The sequence below is a fragment of the Acomys minous genome, assembly GCF_964271855.1.
Source record: "Acomys minous genome assembly, chromosome: 6".
NCBI classification, from domain to species: domain Eukaryota; kingdom Metazoa; phylum Chordata; class Mammalia; order Rodentia; family Muridae; genus Acomys; species Acomys minous.
Window position 1 is genome coordinate 30,230,590 of NC_140487.1, and position 12,809 is coordinate 30,243,398.

The following is a 12,809-nucleotide window of genomic DNA, read 5'->3' on the forward strand; positions in this document are numbered from 1 at the left end:
CACCTCCCCTGGAAAGGCTGGGAACCTCTCTCTAGTACCCAGACCAGAGCCTTACCCCTAAATGCTCTATCTGCCCCTGAGGGAGAAATGGGAACTTGAGACCTTTGATCCTGAGATCTGTCCTGAGGCAAGCAGCACCTGAACTGACCTGCCAGAAGTGGGGCCCAGGCCCCCTGCCAGACATAGAAAAAACAAAACAAAACACTGGACATGGAGTTGTAGGTGGGCTGTTTGATATTGGTGCTGGGAACAGAGTTTGGGTCCTTTCCTAGAGCAGTAGGTGTTCCTAACCACAGAGCTTTCTCTCCAGCCTTAGCAGAGGGGGTGGGGGGTACATTTGTAATGAACATTTAAGCAACATATTTTGACTGAGGTCATCCCTCTTTTCCGATCCTTTCCCTACTTTTTTCTTTCACAATGGATCACTTTCTCTTAGCTGGGCTGCCTTTTCTGGCCCCAGTGGAAGAGGATGTTCCTAGTCCTGTTGAGATCTGATGTGCCTGAGTGGGTTTGTTCAGGATTAGGGTGGGGGTTGGACTCCCCCTTCCTGAGGAGAAGGGGAGGGGGCAAATGGAGAAGAGGATGGCTCCGCATGATCTAGAAGGAGAAGAGGGAGGGGTCTACAATCTAGATGTAAAATGAATAAATAAATAACTAAAAAACAAAGGAAACCAAAGCCAGAAACAAAGCTCAAGCACGCACGTATGCACACACACATACACACAGTCTGTGTTGGCCAGCTACTCTTGTGTATGTGGCATGCCCTCAGTATTGTTGGTCTGCCTCATACCACTCTACTGAAGAAACCTGGCTTTCCCTCCCCCAGAAGCTACCAATTACAAATAGTTTCTTGGTTAGGGTTGAAACGTTGTGTCCATTTCTGCTGCTCCATGCTGGGATTTTGTTTGACTTGGACTTGTGCAGATCTTGTGCCCTGTGTCACAATCTCTGTCCTGTTGTATCTGAAAGCACTCTTTACTGAACTCTATTTAAATTCTGTGTGTGTGTGTGTGTGTGTGTCTGTGTGTGTGTGTGTGTGTGTGTGTGTGTCAACAGCAGTAGATTTCCATATGGCTTTATAAAAGAACTTTATTGTTAGCGATCACTTGCCATATTCTCTCCTCTAGCCTGCTGTTCCACCCTCATCTTCTTGTAAACCTCCTACTGAAATTTCCCCTTTAGCCCTTTAGAACACTGTATTCTATTCTGCAGAAGAACCCAGCCCCGAGCCCAATCTCTTACTAGTTACCTAACCTCTGTGATTATTCTGAAGGAAGCACATATCCAAAGTTTAAAAGAATATATATCAATCCCACCAGAAGGCCATCAAGGCTGGTGGACCTAGACTCAGGCAGGCCTACACAAACTGCTGTACCCACCAAGAACAATGCACCCATTCATATTAAGCCAATGGACAGCTCATTCTCCATGGTTGTGGAGAGCGCAGGGACTGCCTCTGACATGAGCTCTGGTGTCGCCTATTCAGCCACTTCCCCTTGGTGGGGAGGCCTGGTGGCACTCAGAGGAAGGGGAATTCGATGCAGATGAGACCTGATAGGCTATAATCATGTGGTGGGAGAGGAGGTCCCCTTCTGTCACAGGTCTAGGGGAGGGGAATAGGGGGAAAGAGGGAGGGGGTGGGAAGATAGAAGTGAGGGAATAACAATCGGGATATAATCTGAGTAAATTATTTTTAAAAAAGAATTCATAGGACATAGCCATGTCAAGTTCCCTGAACTGTGTTATTTCAAAGTGAAGCTGTATTTTCATTGGTAACCAAACCAAACCAAACCAAAACAAAACAAAACAAAACAAAACAAAACAAAAAAATATATATATATATATATGAAAACATGCAGTGTTTGTTATTCTGTGTCTGGATTACATCATTCAGGATGATTGCTTCTTGCTCCATCTGTTTACATGAAAATTTCATATTTTTATTTCTTAACAGCCAATTAATATCCCATTATATAAATGTGACCCATTTTCATTATCCATCCAATTGATGGGCATCTAAGATGTTTCAATTTCTGGCTATTATGAATAGAATGAAAATGGTCTGCAGTAAGATAAAGTATCCATTGGGGATATCCTCAAAAGTTCGTATAACTGTTTTTTGAGGAGCCTCCACATGAACATCCATAGTGGCTTTACAAATTTGCACTCCCACCAAGAGCAGATTAGTGTCCTGCTTTCCTCACATCATTACCAAGACAAGTAAGATAAAAATCTCAAAGGACTTTTAATTTGCTTTTTCCAGAAAGCATACAATTTTTAAGAATATATCTCATCCATTTGTCTTTTAGTATTTGCTAAACCGGTTATTTCTATACCCCATTTTTAAATCGGAATATTTGCTTTCTTTGTGTTTACTATTTTTAATTATGTGTATGTTGTAAGTGCTAACTCTCTGTCAGGTGTATAATTGCAAAGATTAATTGGTAAAGAAATTACATTTGCTGCTGGAATAATTGTGTCTGTTACTGATTAATGAGCTATTTTTACCAGTATTCTATTTAATAATGTAGTGATTTCTAGAAATTCTCCATTTTTTTCTTTTATTGTTGTTTTGAAATACAATATGGGGTAGCCCAGGCCAGCCTCAAACTTGTCATGTATCCAAGGGATATTAACTTGGTACTTCTGACCTTCCTACCTCAACCTCCCAACTGTTAGGATTATGGGTGTAAAATATCTTATTAGTAAGGTGTTTTAATACTTTGCCCTCTACCTTCATTGGGGGGAAATCATTTATATGTTAAGAAAACAAGATTTTTTTTCTACCTTGAAGTATTTTTCCCAGTAAAGCTTCTCAAGTATATTTTCATCCAGCAAGAGGAAAGAACCATTGAATGTTCTATGGGTAATCAAATATTTACATACATTAAAAAATTCATACTAAGCTTTAATTGTGAACATATAAAATCACTTGCCCTGTGGTATGAGAAATTCTGATAAGCAGGAGGTAGTATGATTTTTTCTGTAATCATGGCAAAACAATCAAGCAAAACACAGAGCCAGGAATAACACCAGTTTAGGCCAGTTTCTGTATCCTTGGAGACTTTTCCAGTGTAATGGGTATGGGCTTCATACTACAAGTATGTGTATGCAAATAACTTTATATACTGCTCGCTACAGAAATAAGATATATATTCCATGACCCTATCTTACTGGACCTGAAGGAAAACTGCATGTACTTGCAGTGCTGTAGAATGCAATAGCAGAGAACATTTGTATAGGAGATGCTCAGAAATTCAGTAGCAGCTATGCTTAGAAGGAAGGTATTTTATCAGAAGCATGAGTGATTAGCTTAGTATTTATATATGGAGTTAACTAAAAAGAAACAAGTTTTGAGCTTATTATCTGATAGCATTACAAAGGGCCAGGTTTCCTCTCCCCTAAACCCATGACTGATGTTGGAAGGTCACTTCATCTACCTTGACATTGTCTGATGAACTTAGACACATGATCCTAGACATTATGCCCTTCATACTTTGAAGGGATGGCTTCTCCATTTTACCTATATGAATATATACAAGCAAAAGAAACAATAGCATCTGTACATTTTTTTCAAACACTTCCCTCAGTGGCTTTTCCAATTTTCAATAAATATCCATACTTAGTGATTGTAATAGTATTTGACTTGATTTATACACTGTAGGCTCAAACATGGATATACACTTCTAAATAGACATTTCAGTCTTCTAGTTCCTAACTGTAATAAAAACACATTAAATCAAACTATTACATATAAGACAATTTTGCCACTAGTGTACATTAATAATTTTCATTTTGGGCTGGAGAGATGGCTTAGAGATTAAGAGCACTGTCTGCTCTTCCAGAGGTCCTGAGTTCAATTCCCAGCAGTCACATGGGGTTCATAACCATATATAATGAATTCTAGCACACATGCAGGCAAAACATTGTATAAATAAATAAATATTAAAAAATAATTTTCTTGTAAGTTTCTAGGACCCTCTGGATCCTTCTATTTCCCCATTCTCCAATGCTTCTCTCACCTAGAGTCCCAATAGGATGTCCTCCCCTCTGTCCCACTTTCCTGATAAGTGAGAACATTCATGGGACATGCCCCTTGGGCTAGTGTTCCGATATAAGTAAGTATATACCATTTGACTCTTTCTGCTTCTAGGTTAACTCTCTCATTATGATAATTTCTAGATCAATCCATTTGTCCACAAATTTAGGAAATTCCTTGTTTTTAAGAGCTAAGTAGTATATTTGACCACGTCCCCTGGATGGGGAGGCCTGGTCTCACTCAGAGGAAGGATAGCAGGCTACCAAGAAGAGACTTGATACCCTATGAGCATTTACAGGGAAAGAGGTCCCCCTCAGTCACAGTCATAGAGGAAGGGAGTAAGGGGAAAATGGGAGGGAGGGAGGAATGGGAGGATACAAGGGATGGTATAACAACTGATATGTAATATGAATAAATCAATAAAATATATTTTAAAAATTAATAATAAAAAATAATTTTATGTTGTATTTTAGCTATTGAAGTGTTTATGCTAAGGTTAGATATACAGTGATTTGTCCAACCATAATTAAGTAGAACATAGTATTTCTTTCATACCACATTAAAATTTTTTACAATATGAGTAATAACTTATTTTATACATGCTTATTATTTGAGTGATCATGGGAACAATATTAAAAGAAAAACCTGTTATTTATTTTTGTGTGTTGAATCATTACTTAAATTTTATAGTAATTTTCTTGATAAATCTGTAAGCTTAAATATTCATATTAAGATTGACTTCTGAGCCCAGAAGTTCAGAGTTATGATACGGGCACAGAAAAGCTGAATCTGATTATTTGCCAAGCTGAGCTTGGTGCCGGCATCACCAACATTCCCGCTATAACTGCATGATTCTGAGAAAACCCATAAATTATTGCATAGTAGGAACTTCAGAACAAAACTAAAGAGCCATCATTGTTAGAAGACAGCTGATACAAAATATTGAATCAATGACAAGAAAGAGTAAGACAGGTAATTCATGGACACTGTAACAAAACTGAAGAATGCCTCAGTTCCCGTCGTTTTCCTCTGAAATTCAAAATGGATTCTAAGAGTTATAATTTGAAACCCTGCCATTAGTTCCATCAGAAATGTTAAATGTTAAAGTGATCCTTATTGACCATAAAATGAATTGCTTGCCATTATAAGTTTGAAAATACTTTTAGGTGATTAGTGGAAATATTGCCAACACCACTATTTTATTTCATTCTATAGACAAGTTAATGCGCTACTGGAAAAAGCATGCATATTCTATCCTAATTAATCCCCGGGTCACCCATGTATGTAGAGTGCCAAAAATGCTCCTGAGTTTACTTAACTGCCACATGTACCTAGCAATATACGTTTGGACAGATAGTTCTTCGTCATGAATCTAAGACCTACTTATTGGGGTCTGTTGTTATGCATGACTATTATACATAGACTACCTTGTGACACAAAGAAACTTCTGTATGTAGCTAATAGTTTATTTCCACATCTGGATATTGGAGACACACACCCCAAGAGATGACCTGACTGTTTTTTTAAAAAAACATGCTTAATGTTTTCTTGATTCCACCCCACAGGGAAACTCACCTAAAGCACAGAGGTTCCCTTGTGGAGCGATTAAGGTGATTTCGTGTCCCTTACTAGCTAATGAAGTATCTTAAAACTACAGGACAAGCATGTAAGTTGCACAGATCACAGAGTAGGGGAATTGACTGCTGTGGCTAAGTACTCTTTAATGGATTGTGTATACAGAAAATAAGATAGAATTTATCTGACATGTAATCTAAAGGTCACTTTCTTCTCTATAAAGAAAATGAGTCACTTCATGTACATCTAAATTGTACTTCTCCAAGAGCCATTTTCTTGGCATACACGAAAAATTAAAAGATCGCCCTATTCCCACCATAACAAAGCATGTTCTTTGGCCTTCCTTTGTGTCTTTTCACTTGCAGCATGCTTACAGATACAAAAAAAAATCATCAAACTAAGTAGCTATTTGGCTAATATGCTAGTATTAGCTCTCTCAATCCACTTAATTTATTTTGTCATCTCTAAAGTTTAAGCAGATGAAAGCACTCCGTGCTGGGCACGACTCCTCACTTCTCTTTGATTTACTGACATGTTGAAAAATGCTTCTCATATGAATCAATGAAACCTTTCTCTTGTTTTAATCTTCAGGACAACATTTTTAAACTGCAGGACTCACATTTTGAAAATGGTCGTGGGAAGAGTCCTTATGACCCCAAACTACTGACAGCCTCTCTTCTAATAGGTATGTAGCAAGCTATTGATTAAATAGTGAATCTGTTGTAACCAATATCAAGGGGGCCTGTTTCTTTAACCTGCCAAGATGTTCAATTTTTATTGGTTAATAATGTCAGAAGGATAATGTCACTTGTGATGGTCACAAATAAATTTTTTAAATGGAAGAAAAATCACTTATTGTTGATTCTTGTTGGAGAAAATAGTTTAATTGTCCCTTTAGGACAGTTGGCAGAATCTGTGTGCATCCTTGGTTGAACTTTACATTTTAATTTTTTAAGAATGCTTTCTTTTCATTTGATGAAAAACTCAAATAAAAATTTTTAGATGTGTCTAAGAAAGAATGGCATTCAGTGTATCCTGAGAGTTGCAGTGCAAGATGCTACTGTTTCAACATTTGGACAACTTCACCAGCATAGCCAAGCCAAGTGGTGGTATGGTTGGCAGAGACCTGCTTATGGGATTTTCTTTGACTCATTGGAGTATCCTGTCATATATGCCAGCCTAAGTATAGGCTGTTTTCTGTCATGTTTTCTGGCGTTAGCATCCTCTTTGCTTAAACACTAGCATAATGGTTTAGGCTACTTACTTTCCTCTTTACTTTCACCATCTCTTTTATGCCTTTTCTTTTTTTCATGTTTGTCTCTGCTGCAGAGAACCAGCAAATACTTGGCAGTACAAAAGGTCAAAGTAGAGGACTAGAAGTAGGAGCATCAGTGTATATTGAGAGGTGAAGAATTTTTTAGACAGTCTCTTATCATCTGAAAACTTGGCTTATCTAAATACAAACTAAAAGTAAAGAACTGTGCAGTGTGTTCTTCCTCACCCCAGCCTCTGTCCATTTCTTCCTTCTTTTCTTTTAATATTTTCACACTTCTTGCATTTCTACATTTTGAATATATCAACAACCCTATACACATTATATTTGGGTACCTTTTTCTTTTTCGTAAAATGTAGAATTTAAAAATGATAAAAGTTTTGCATCACCAAAGTTAAGTTGAATTTTTAAAAGTAAATTAGCACTTAGCTTATTTCTGACAATTTTATAAGGCTTTCTACTTCTTATTTGTAAAAATACTTTTTATATTCAAGAAAATAAAGCTCTAGTCATATAGACAACTTCATTAACCATAGCAATACATTATCCACTAGTGTCTGGTGTTTACTTTACCACTAATCTTTCCTCCATCTTGAATAAAAATTACAATATAAATTACCTTTTACAGCTTTTCAATCTAGATAATTTTAACCCATTTGATCCTTTATGAAGCATTTATAAAACCCTTTTAAACTTGAAAAAAAGCTGCACACCTAGAAAATTTCCCTATTCATAGAAAACCTAATGTTTATATGTGGATGGCTTCCTCATGCATCCATGATGAAATTTGAAAGCTGTCTTAAACAATGAGGAGAAATAATACCTTGTTTATACTTGTAACCTTTATTTATTTAAATTGAACACTGAAAATGAGAAATATTATTCAAAAAGCAGTCTGTAAAAATGTGCCTAAAGCTGTATTAGCTTGTGGTATGTTCCTCAGAAGGGATTTGCTTATTTATTTTATTATTCCACTGAGAAAGAATGATGACAGTTGGTATTACATACCTCATATGGTATGCAACCACACAAAGTCCACAAAGTAAAAGAAACTCCAAAGTTTAGTTTTATATTAGGGTTTCTTTGAAAAAGATGTATAGGTTGATGAAAAGGAAAAGAGAAAGAATGAGGTTCAGCAAAAGGATATGTGGCTGAGAAAGAACAACAGACCTTTGAAAAATGCACACTCCCCATGAGCATCCAGACCTAACATACCCACTACAGCAAACGTGGCCATCACTTCAGAGCAACGAAGTACTTGTTAATAAAGCAAAATAAATTAATTTCTGAATCAGTTAAAAACAAGATGCGAAGTAAAACCAGCTCCTTTCAGATTTGGTAAAGGGGCTTAAAATAACCACAGCGACATATTTTACATGTTAAAATATTTATTTATCTATTTAGTGTGTTGAGGGATGCCAGTGAGGTAGCATGTGAAGGCTTGCATGTAGAGGTCAAGGGCAAATTATGTTAGCTGCTTCTCTCTTTCCACGATGTGACTTGTGAGGCTTTAACTTCAGTGGGCCGACTGGTCGTGGTAAGTGGCTCTACCCACTGCTCCATCATCCTATCCCGTGTAACACCTTTAAATTCAAGAGCTATAACTTTGCCCCCCTGTGGCTGTTTGCTTTGGATGTATGTTAAACTTCTTTTTCTCACATTGCGTAAAATTCTCCTTATCACTTTTTAAGGTATTTTCCCTTATACTGCTTAAATATGTATTTTAGTTTTAATATGAATCATTCATTTTATAGGTCTTTTAAATATAAATATTCCTACATTAACCAAACTTGGACCATAGAGTACTAACCAGTCTAAAATGTACAGAGGGTACACTGCATATCAGAAGATAGCCATGTAGAAGTTCTATCTTCTCACACAACCTGAATATTCTTCCTCATTTCAGCACATGGGAGAGAAAGTGTAAACCTATCTCTTTCTCCAAATGTAGGTTTTACTCTAGACATCTGTGAAATTATCTTAGTAGAATCTACTATACTTATCGGAGGGTATTTACACTTGCAATACCAGTATGAAGATGTTCCAGCCAAGTAAAAATTTAGTTTACACAAACTATCAAAGTTTAATAGCGCATCTTTGCAAAACGTCAATACTTTGAAATGTTGACTATAGACAACTAGATCATTTCCCTTGACAAATGCATAACAAAAGTATCCAAATCCAATGACATGCTCTAAACATTTCAAATCCCCTTGATAAAGTTAGTTTTTCAATTTTTAAAAAATAGTGGAAGTACTGGAGAATTTATTTTAAAATGTCTCTCAGTTCTTCCACCTGCAAGTATTTTTTTTTTACTTTGTTTAAAATATCCTTATTAGATAGAGATAGCATTTGCTCTGCTGCTCAGTATAAATACCAGGTGTGAACAGGGGATAAGAATAAAACCTAGTACTTTCCACACTAATTAATTGGTAGCTCATATTTTCGTGATATGACAGAGTAACCAACTTGAGAGCAGTTTTATTTTCTGACTGAAATCTCTCCTAGGCAATGCAGCACTAATAACTGAGAAATATTCCATCAAGATGGGGGGAGTATTACTGAGATCTATTTCAAAGGTCTGGGGCTTTCACTCAGGCTTACGTCTTCAAGCTGGAACTCTGCCTTGCCTCGGGAAAGAATAATTTGGCATTAAAACATGTCCTCAGTGGATATTAGAACAAGTGCAGTCCTCCCTAAAATGATTAGATAGAATTGAAGACATTATTTTGAGCCCCTCTAAGCCTTAGTTCCCTGACATATAAAATAGTATGCTCTGCTAATTCCACCAGCTTCTTGTGGGAGTCAGTAATGCAGTGTAATAGGCTGTTGCTGTCTGAGGGTGTGTGCATTTCCTGTATCACCTGTCTTAAGGTGAAATAGGAACAATCAAAAACTACTGATGAGGAGTTTGGAAGCGTGGTTGGTGCCTTATGCATTTCACCTTTTAAATTTTGTGCCATGTGAACACATCATTGCAGAAAAGTATCAGCTGTCAAAGAACAACCTATGGAACAAAGCCTGCAAACATGTTTTTGCTATTTAGAAAGAGGTCAGTAAGGATGCGGGAGTGGAGGCGTTGCAAACCTTCCTGAATCCTACCACTACACCCGGGGTCTCAATCTCTCAGAGCTGGTCCAAAATGGAAAACGAGAGAGAGAAACTTCTTTTCTTTTTCTGTTTCTTATTATCTACTTCTCTGTGAGTAGGATTTACTTAAGGTGTTAACAACATAATAGCCTGGTCTTTAGGTTTGTTTGATATTTGCTCACATTCATGTCATACTCCTCACCTGTGCCAGAAATGCTGCAATTTCATCAGGACATTTATTTTTCCTTCTTCGGTTTCTCCTCGCCACACCCTTCTGAGGAATTGTAATCCAAGACATTAGCTGATCTAAGCCACATTGTTACTTCATTTTTGAGCTGCGAACAGAAATTCTAGAGTACATGTGAACTTTTGTTCTTAATACACGCTTCTCAGGGAACTGAGCCGTGGTGGATTTGGAGGTCACAGAGCTGTTTTCATTCATCCCAGTAAATTATGCCTTCCTTAGACACTATTTTAAAAGGTTACAGTTAAGACAGAGTGGACATGTAGTCAAATAGTCATCTTGGACTATGGCAAATTCTAGACAGTTTAGTTATATCTGTCAGCACTGTGTATCATCGTCTAATGTATTATTTTTGAGCTGTCAGCCTTCCCATGTGCTCTTTCATTGTACAGATGCTTTAAGTTCCTGCCAGTTAGACAGTGTCCATATCCTTGAGTATATTATTCTACCGTCAACTTAACAAAATAGGACACATTCCATCTTTTCTTTCACTAGTGGTTTATTGAACATAGAGAGTTCAAAGGTATGTATCAACAGTAGTGCACTCAAAACAGAAATACATGTTATATATGTAATATATATATTAATATATGACTTCATATTTTCAATAATGGATCAAAAAGTGCATATTAACACTATATTCAAAACTCTTCATATAACATGTTTATTTCATAAATTGCCTAAAGATGACAAAACAATAGTTAGAAGAATTTTGAAATCATTGTTATACTTACCTGTCCCCATAATAAGCCCATAGAGGTATTATACGTTATGCAAAGTATAAAAAAAAAACTAGATAATTTTAGAAAGCCAAAACCTGTGATGTGACTATCATGTATGCTGGAAATATTCAAATGTATTATCTCACACAAACATAGGGTTGATATTATATTTCTGCCTAACAACAAAAACTAAAAATATAAGGGTAGGGCATTTTGCCACTTAGGCGATCAGTGAAAATAACAAAGGTGTTATATCTTCTGTGTAACCATCACTCATTATAAGAATCGTCACAGACATCTCAGCAGGGAATTGTGTCTAAGGCTGAAAGCAAAAAACAGACAAACAAACAACAACAAACCCAGTTACTGATAATGAGTATGGACAAGAAGAGACTATGCCCTGAAAGCCTCATAATTATCTGATATCATCTGGCTCAAAATTAACTCTGGCTTGTGCAAAAAATAATAGCTGGGTGAAAGGTGATTCCCACGGCTGTGGGGAACTGATACCTCTAAACCTCAACCTCTCGTTTGTTCAAAAGTCAAGTTTTAAATTTAATTATTTTCTCAGAAAAAAAGATTGAGTTCTACTTTGTCCAAACAATCTTCCTAAGTGTTGTAAAAATAGGAAGAAATCACTCTCTCCTCCTCACTCTTTTCTGATGCTGAGGTTTTCGTTCTTGTATGACAGTGAACATAAAAACCAACTACTGTGTAAGAGAGCCTAACGCTCTCCGTAGTCAAAGAAGTTTGTTGTGATTTTTTTCTCATTTCTCTTCTGAGTAGTTTATACATAACCCAAGCAGTAGTTCTGTATTTTACTTACTTTTAAGAGTTTTATGGCAAAAAAGATGGATCATGGTATTATATTCCTTCCCATGTCTGAAGCAGGCTCCTGTGTGTGTGATTAACTGACATTAACTGGCATTGTTCAGTTGATCTGATTGCAGTTTTATTTTCACTTGTCTTTTTTTTTTTATCACACACCCTGCATTTTTGACAGTAAAGTTCAAAATATAATCTTATGCTTTGAAAGTTTCAAGACCATGAGAACACAAGCCATCCCTTCACAGGGGCTGTAGCAGGGCCATTTCAGGAAGCTGTCCCACACAGCTTTGATGCATTGGTTGTGAGCCTAGCCTTTCAGTGCTAAGCCACCTCTCCACCTTATCAAACACAATTTTAACCACCATCCTCTTGGTCTTACTGATGACAAAAAATTATATGATATATATTTACAAATACCTTGTTAAAGTTTAATGATTTGATTTTCATGAAAATATTGAATTACTTAAATGTAAATAAATAAAGGAGCAATAAACATTTAAATATTCCAAAAAACCTTTGAAATGAATGAGTAGCTTCTTCATAGTGCTGAGTTTCTGAATTGGAAAATATTACTGTATCATAGGTTATGATAATAAGTCATATTTGTACTTAGTATTTAATGAAGTAAAAAAGTGCAAGGAACTTTGGAATTTCAAAGATATGCCATGTAGGATGACTTGAGAGTACCATTAATAGGACTATTCATTCAAGTACTTACATGTAATAAGTTACTCTCCAATCAATAATTTGTTCATTTTGAGTCACAGCTATCTAAAACAAGTAATCAATTTTTAAAGTTCATTTACCAAACAACATAGGCCACTTTAAAGTGCATATTTTTCCCTCTGCCTATTTTCCAACTGTTCTGGAGACTTTTCAAAATCCATGAAACACTTTAGAAAGCACACACCTTTAATCTCAGCAACTTTGAGACAGAGGCAGGTGGATCTCAGTGAATTTCGACCCAGCCTGATTTGCAAAAGGAGTTCAAGGTTAGCCAGGCTTTCATAATAGGGCTCTGTTTCAAAAAACAAAACC

The 12,809-nt window shown here is 36.5% G+C and overlaps 1 protein-coding gene across 3 annotated transcripts in view; it reads left to right on the top strand.

The window, feature by feature from the left end:
- The window catches only part of SEMA3A (semaphorin 3A), a 460,613-nt gene that overhangs the window by 368,132 nt on the left and 79,672 nt on the right, over positions 1–12,809 (top strand). For all 3 annotated transcript variants that reach the window (XM_084786809.1, XM_084786811.1, XM_084786810.1), the window contains one exon: positions 6,206–6,299. In XM_084786809.1, the coding sequence (XP_084642935.1) occupies positions 6,206–6,299 (94 nt within the window). The remainder of the gene's footprint in view (positions 1–6,205; positions 6,300–12,809) is intronic.